Source organism: Myotis daubentonii, chromosome Y (assembly GCF_963259705.1).
Source record: "Myotis daubentonii chromosome Y, mMyoDau2.1, whole genome shotgun sequence".
Lineage (NCBI taxonomy): Eukaryota > Metazoa > Chordata > Mammalia > Chiroptera > Vespertilionidae > Myotis > Myotis daubentonii.
The window spans coordinates 13,348,542-13,356,415 of record NC_081862.1 but is presented as its reverse complement, the minus strand read 5'-3'; the positions used below and the strand labels follow the sequence as shown (position 1 = coordinate 13,356,415).

Below are 7,874 nucleotides of genomic sequence, written 5' to 3'. Positions count from 1 at the left end.
TGACAAAGGAGGCAAGAACATACAATGCAGTCAAGATAGTCTCTTCAATAAATGGTGTTGGGAAAATTGGACAGATATATGCAAGAAAATGAAACTAGACCACGAACTTACACCATACACGAGAATAAACTCAAAATGGATAAAGGACTTAAATGTCCAATGGGAAACCATAAAAATGCTAGAAGAATCCAAAGGCAATAAAATCTCAGACATATGCCAAAGCAATTTTTTCACCAATACAGCACCCAGGGCACTTGAATCTAAAGAGAAAATGAACAAATGGGACTACATCAAAATCAAAAGTTTGTGCACAGCAAAAGAAACCATCAACAAAACAACAAGAAAACCCAGTGTGTGGGAAAACATATTTACCACCATCATATCTGGTAAGGGCCTAATCTCCAAAATTTATAGGGAACTCATACAACTTAACAAAAGGAAGATAAACAATCCAATCAAAAAATGGGCAAAGCATCTAAATCGACACCTTTCCAAAGAAGACATTCAGAAAAACAAGAGACATTTGAAAACATGCTGAAAGTCACTAATCCTATGAGAAATGCAAATCAAAACAACAATGAGGTATCATCTCACACCTGTCAGGCTGGCTATCATCAACAAATCCACAAAGACAACTGCTTGAGAGGATGTGGAGAAAAAGGAACAATGGTGCACTGCTCGTGGGAATGCAGACTGGTGCAGCTACTATGGAAGACACTATGGACTTTCCTCAAAAAACTAAAAATGGAACTCCCATTTGACCCTGTGATCCCACTTCTAGGAATATAACCCATGAAACCAGAAACACCAAGCAGAAAGGACATATGCAGCCCTATGTTCATAGCAGCACAATTCACCATAGCTAAGATCTGGAAACAGCCTAAGTGCCCATCAGTAGATGAATGGATTAGAAAACCGCGGTACATCTGCATGATGGAATACTATGCTGCTGTAAAAAAGAAGGAACACTTAGCATTTGCAACGGCATGGATGGAACTGGAGAGCATTATGCTAAGTGAAATAAGCCAGTCAATGAAGGAAAAATACCACATGATCTCACTCATATATGGATAATGAAGACCATTATAAACTGATGAACTATAACAGATAGAGAGGCAGAGCTGCCCCAAACAGATTGTCAACCTGTAGCGGGAAGGCCGAGGATGGTTGGGGGGCAGGAGGGAAGGGGGTAAGAGATCAACCGAAGGACTTGTATGCATGCATATAAGCATAACCAATGGACATAAGATACTGGGGGATACGGGAGGCCAGGGTATTGTTAAGGGCAGGGTGGGGGGGGAAAGCACACATATGTAATACCCATTGTAATACTTTAAGCAATAAAATTTAAAAAAAAGAAAAAAAAAGAGAACCATCAATGGTGAGAGAGAATCCTTGATTGGCTGCTTCCTACAAGGCACCTACTGGACAAAGAGCCCACAATGGGGACATGTCCCAGCCTGGGAATTGAACTGACCTCCTGGTTCACAGGTCGAAACTCATCCACTGAGACAAGCAGTCCAGGCTTTGGCTCTTCTTTATTCAGAGTCTTCCCTTTGGAATCCGTGTGCTCCAGCTGCCCTGTATCCAGCCTGCCTTACTGCTGTGCAGTTTGGGGGACTCTGGGGTACATTCTAGTACTAAGGAACCTACTATGTGTGCATTCCTCTCCCTGCTTGCTTTCTGATATCCTAGAGACCCTGCCCATAGGGCCTTCATGTATAAGATGCTTGTGCACCAGCAGTCACCTCCTACCCATGCCCCTTCTGTGCCCATCTTCACAGATGCAATCACTGTCTAAGCTTTATAAGCCTCATTGCCTTGATACTATGCTTTTCTGAATATTTTGATGGAAAAGTCCAGATTCCAATATTTTGCTTTAATTCTCAGTTGTGGTCTACAGAACAAATAAAGCGTCAAGTGCAGGACACTCTGTTTTAGAGGCAACATACAGCAATGAGTTTCCTTTTGTTTTGTCTTAATATGGTGGGTTTTTAAAATTGATTCTTTAGAGAGAGGTAAATGGAGTGAGACAGACACAGAAGCATGCATTCATGTGAGAGGGATACAATATTGGATGCCTGGGGACTGAACCAGAAACCTGGACATGTGCCCTGGCCAGAAATCAAATGGGGTAACTTTCTGGTGCACAGGACAATGCCCAGAAACACTGGCCAGGGTGCACTGACTTCTATTTTCTTCCTTATCTTGCATCTGGTGGTTAATAAATACTATCAATGCTAATAACAGTGGGCAATTCCAGAGGAGGACATGCAGACAAGAGCTTTACATAACTTGGCCCCACAGGTGAATCTCCACACAAGGTAATGGGCACGAGCTCTATGTGTGGAGGAATTAACACCCAGACCACAAGATGTTTTGCCTTTGGCCTTCCTCCCTCAGAACCTGCAAATTTTTATGCTTTTCCTCAAATTATAGAGGTTCTGAATCATATTATGGACACTATTTCCTGTGAAGGCGGGGATGGGAAGACAAGGTGCATGTCAGACAGAGGGACAGGGAGAGGGAGATGGAATAGGAGAGAGAGAGGAAGAGAAAGAGAGCGTTTGCTGTAAGAGATATACATTTTCTGACCCTTGTTCTCTTATCCTCTTTTTTGGGGGGGTGGGGAGCTCACCGACTGTTACTGAGACTTCAGCATTTTCTCTTCCCACTCGAAGAAGCAGAGTGTGCCTGGCCAGTGTGGCTCAGTAGGCCTATGAACCAAGAGGACATAGTTCAATTCTCAGTTGGAGCAGGAGCTGGAGTTTATGCCTGGATCCCCAGGTGGATGTGCAGGAGAAAGCCAACCAATGATTTTGTCTCATTATTGATGTTTTATCCATCTCTCCCTTCCTCTCTGATATCAATAGGAAATGTACTAAGAAACGGAAAAATGAGCTCGTAGGATGATGGACCCAAGCTAGAAGATTGGAAGGTAGAAGAAAAGAAAGGAATGGCAATAAAAAGAGAACGAAGGGCCAGGTGCTGTATGTGACAAGCTAGGAAGTTGCTGACACCCAGCAGAGAGCAGCAAGCACATGAGTGGCTGGCACTGAATGAGAGGCAGTAGAAGGAGAAAAAGCAGGACTGACTTCCTCACAATTAGGGAGACATACAGGCAAATGGAGCCCTGCCCCTGGGCCTGGATGTGTGGCCTTCTCCCTAGGTGCTCCTCTGGCAGGCCACTCAGTGAGCAAACTGAGACAGCCTAGGGCCAGAATGCAGTGGCAGGTGGGCAGGGAGCCTATTCCTTCCTGGCCAGCTAACTGTCCACTGACTGTGGGATCCAACAGCACACTAGGACATCTCCCCTTCACTTGGTTGTATTGACCCTCAGGGTGGCCCTCCATACCCCCATCTCCCCGGGGTGACCTTCACCTGTGTCCACTTAAGTGCTCTCCGGGAACTGGCTTGGGGTTGTCCACTCTTCAGACGCGGGGCCTGTCACTGGCTCAGAGTTGCTTTACCACCTCCTTGATTAATGGGAAGGAGGATCATGAGGGGAAAGTATTCCAACATTAGACCATCCTCTACCAAAGGATGTCCTATTCTTAGGACAGGACACAGAACAAAGCAGAGGTTTATTCCAGCTCAGTATTTTGCTGAAAAGAATGTAAATGTGTTTACAGGAACTTGAATTCAAGAAGGGGCTGGATCCAGGGGAATGACAGGCATGGACTTGTGAGGCCAGGGCTCTGGCTCCCTGGCAGGCTGATGTCCCTTTCAGTACTGGGGGCCTGACTTGTGCACAGGGAAGCCCTACCATGGAGCAGACACAGGCCAGAGATGGAGGCTCCCAGTGGGGAGGAGTGTTTGAGTCCAGGGACTGGACTAGTTACCCGTGATGGCCCCAGAGTAGTTGTACCTCGGTGGTGCTCACTGGAAGCCACTTGTTCCAGTCCCTGTGGACGCAACAAGTGTGCGCTGACCCACTGAACAGTCACAGAGGTGAGTAGGTACCAGTGCACCAGAAAGAACCCACCAAACCAAAAAGGATAAATGGTGATGTGATCTCCTGGAATCAACCTCAACCAGCCTAATGTCTGCGCATCACAAGGCTCATGCCTTCTTACTTGGCCAGTAACTGCAGGTGGGAGAGTTGGGCTAACATGTCATTGAGGACATCAGTCTGTTAACATCCAGTTCTCTTTATTACTGACATTTATTCACAACCATTCAAGCAAAGGTAATCACCGCATCTACCACCCAAGCCTCAATCCCTCCCCCTGAGAGATTCAGGTGCATATTTCTAACTCCTTAGGACAAATCTCCCCAAAGAAACCATCCAGTCCCCTGTGAGCATTTCCCCCCAACCCTGAGTAGCTGTCTGAAACTGGCTGCTGTGTTCCTGAACGGTACACTTATGTCTGGGCTTCAGTGCCCAAGTGCCCAGAGTAAAGCCTATGAGATGTGCACCCAGCTAGACACTCAAGCAACAGGATCACAGAATGGGAGTTGGGTCATGGAAGGTTCTACAGCCACAGTGAGGACAGGGGTAAGCACAGAGCCAGACCATGCCGGGCCGACCCAACTCCTGCAGCATATGCTTTAGCACAGCATGCATCTGGGCAAGTCGGCCCAGGTTGATGTAGCTGCTAGTTTCCTCATAACTCTCCACGGGCGCCGCATAAATCACGCAACTCAGCTTGCTCAGCCCGACAACGTGGCGAAGCAGGTCCTCCAGGACGGTCATGGAGATGGGGTTTTCACAGAAACTTAGGGTTGTGAGCTGGGAGCAGTGGCTCAGGGCTGGCAGGATGTCCAGGAACTGGTGGTCCATGATCCCACACTCATCCAAGTCCAGGTCCTGGAGAGTGGGGGAGGCTCTCTCTAAAAGAAATTGGAGTGACCGAGAACTGATAATGGTCAGGTTGAGCCCACTGAAACTCAGGCTTTTCAGCTGGCTGACATTCAGATGCTGGGAGAGATGTCTAAAGTCTCTTTCGAAAAGCAGGCAGTTAGTGATGGACAGGGTCTCCAAGGGGCTCTTCAGGCACCTGGGGAGACATAGAGCAGTTACATGTGGGAGATGGACCTGGTGAGCAGAGGCAGGTGAGGATAATGCAGGCCTTCAGGGTAAAGAGGCCCATGTCACCAAAGCCTACAGTGTTCCGGATGATGATCAAACCCAGGATGTTGCACAGTGAAAAGTGACATTCAAGTCCGAGCAAATTTGAGTGGCATCTTTCTCCATCTGTTATCTGCTCCGTGATGGATTCAACTGGATGAAACCTCACACACTCCATTTACTCATCCGTCAAGTGGAGCACATCATACCCTCCAGCCCAAACACACAGGTGTTGTGAACATAAAGGTGGGAGGAGCTCAGAAAGGAGCCTGCCCCAGGGTCTGAAGCAGGAGGCAACCAGTGCATTTTAGTATTGGAGACATGTCCTGAATTGCCTGCAACTGGGGCTTCCTTCCAGCCACAGCCTAGACCCCTGTCACCACCATCACTTAGCCCAATGAGGCCTCTGGCAGATGTGCAGAAAGGGCTAACCTGGGCACAGTCAGGCAACATCCAGCGAGGGCTGCCACCCTCCAGGAACTTAGATCACTGCATTGTCTACAAACCACCTATCCCATTTCGTAATGCCTCCCTCCTGAATCCTGCATTTACCACGCATTCCGTTTGCAAGAGCCTATGGCAACCCTTGGCAGACAGGTGACTGAGGCAGGTTTGGAGTGAAAGGCTGCCATGGCCAAATCTCTAAGTGCGGAACTTAACCCCTGAAACCTCACCTCTGATTGGCTTTCCCCTTGTCATTGCAATCCTCACTTGGTTCTATTGCATCATTTTCCCTTCAACACCACTTACAAGGATGCCCAAAGCTACCATCCCCTGGCCCGAATTCCTAGCAAGGAGTCCCTTTAGTAGCCTCTGTCCTAGTGCATACGTCCTACCTTTATCTGGGGGGTTATGTCACAACATGCAAGGTGACAGAGCGGTGAACAAGACACTGACTGTGTGGCCCGTCTAGTGGCTCAGGCACTCTAGCACTGCTGAGGGACGGCACACAGGAGAGCCCGTCACTGTGCACTGAAGTGGAAAGGGACTCGCTCTGGTCCGCAGGGAAAGCTCGCCACCCCTCACCTGAGGATTTCATCCAGGTGGCCTCTGAGGATGGAGACATCGTCCAAATTGAGCTCCTGTAGGTGGGGCAGGTTGAGGAATTGAGAGGTGACCAGGCCAACACACTGCTTCTCCTGCTCCAAGGTGGTGTGAGAAGACGTGAAGACGTGGGAGAGCAGGAACCGGCGCAGATTGCCCATCTGGCCCAGGTAAGGAGCGAACTTCCTCAGAGTGGACAGCTTCCAGGTACAGTTTACCTCCAAATCCTGGACAGAGTCCAGCTGCACCATATCCAGGATGTTAGTGTTTTGCTTCGACATCGCAAAAACCTTCAGCTTCTTAGAGCAAAGGTGCAGCAAACCTCTCCTCTCGCTGACTTTCTTAATCAGGTAGCTGAGGGACTCATCAAGGACACCTTTCTTGAGGCAAAGGTCTATTAACACCTCCACGGGGGCCAAGGGTGGATTTGGCCTGGCCCTTAAGCTGTGTACTTTCCTCCTATTCCTCATGGGCTGCAGGGCCTCAGGCTCCAGCAGTGAGCACACATGGGCTCTGGTACCTGCCCACACCATCCAGAACTCCAAATGAACTCTCTTCTGTAAATTAAGCACCTGCAGTTTACATCTCCTGTGGAGAAAATAGGAGATATGCTGGGATGCATTAAGATAACAATGAGTAAGACCATGAGCTAGGCATCTGGGCAGCTGGGCCAGACACCGCACTGGACTTTGACTCCATGCCCCAGGAATCAACTGCTCCTGGTGCTACTGGGATCCTTCATGGTCCCCATTCCTGGTACCTTTAGGTGCCACCAGGAAGGAGTGGGCTCGTGTCCCTTCGGTCACCCTCGACAATTTCATCAGCCGTATATATCCGAAGCCTGTTCCTAGAATGACCCTAGCAGTGGCTCCAAGGCCTGCCTCAGCTCTCCCTTTGGCCCTGCCCACTCCCAGATCCCAGCTGTAACTGCTCAGATCCCCAGGGTGCGACCCGGCTACTGAATCCCCCATACCTGGGTCGAGGGTCCTGGGCAAGCATGGCATCGAGTCCCTCGAGCACAGCCTGCAAGATATCCTGGTAAGACTGCCGATGGTTCATCAGGGCCCCCAGAGGGAGGCAGGGGAAGGGCCAAGCCTGCACCATGGCCTTCAGGACTCTGCTGTGCTTCCCAGTGAAGGCTGTGATGAAAAGAGGTGGGAAGAGCTCCATAGGAAGCCACTCCAGAGCAGCGATGGCCGAGGCTTCATCCCGCAGCAGGCTCTGACATGCCAGTTCCAGGAGTCGGCGTGGAGCTGGGAGGCTCATCCCCATGAAGCTGCTATGAAAGAGATCCTGGGAGACAGCCGGGAGCAAGGCATCTTGTCAGGCTGAGCATGAGCAACCCCGGTCCTTCTCCCTTCAGAGGGACCAGCTGAGGGCCAAAGGCACTGCTCTGGCAACAACTGGAGCACCCCCAATTTACCCCAACTCCGTTTTCTGCTTAGGGTTGCAAATCCACTCAGCCCTGCCTCTACTCTGCCACTGGAAGGACAAGAACCAGGCACCAAGGAGGGGTGAGATGACCACTGGACCCCTCCCGCATCTGCCCACTGGCTAGCTGCAAATCTGCTGTGCAGTGAGGACTGGGAAACCAGAGAGATGATCCCACCCTTTCCAGGGAAAACATTTCTGAGGATCACTGAAGGACTGAAAACACCTGGAGTAGGGAGCAGCCCGTGGCCCAGGACTGCCTCTTGCTAAGTTCCAGGAAATAAAATAGATGGGGAAGATTAAGGAACACCCACACAATGGGTACCAT

General features: G+C 49.6%; 1 protein-coding gene across 1 annotated transcript; it reads right to left on the bottom strand.

Moving 5' to 3' along the window:
• Positions 1-4,444: 4,444 nt before the first annotated feature.
• LOC132225550 (melanoma antigen preferentially expressed in tumors-like) lies at positions 4,445-7,399 on the bottom strand. The gene is made up of 3 exons (XM_059680645.1): positions 7,089-7,399; positions 6,098-6,703; positions 4,445-5,000 (listed from the first exon to the last, which is right to left on the bottom strand). The coding sequence occupies exons 1-3, from the start codon at positions 7,385-7,387 to the stop codon at positions 4,445-4,447; spliced, it is 1,461 nt and encodes a 486-aa protein (XP_059536628.1). The 5' UTR covers positions 7,388-7,399.
• Between the last annotated feature and the right edge of the window lie 475 nt (positions 7,400-7,874).

What these genes read in the sequence shown, in the direction of transcription:
- LOC132225550 (XM_059680645.1), bottom strand. Translation starts at nt 7,387, where the DNA reads ATGGGGATGAGCCTCCCAGCTCCACGCCGACTCCTGGAACTGGCATGT. An exon ending in GCCCAGGACCCTCGACCCAG is followed by an intron (nt 6,704 to 7,088) that starts GTATGGGGGATT and finishes TTTTCTCCACAG; the next exon opens with GAGATGTAAACTGCAGGTGC. An exon ending in CACCTGGATGAAATCCTCAG is followed by an intron (nt 5,001 to 6,097) that starts GTGAGGGGTGGC and finishes ATGTCTCCCCAG; the next exon opens with GTGCCTGAAGAGCCCCTTGG.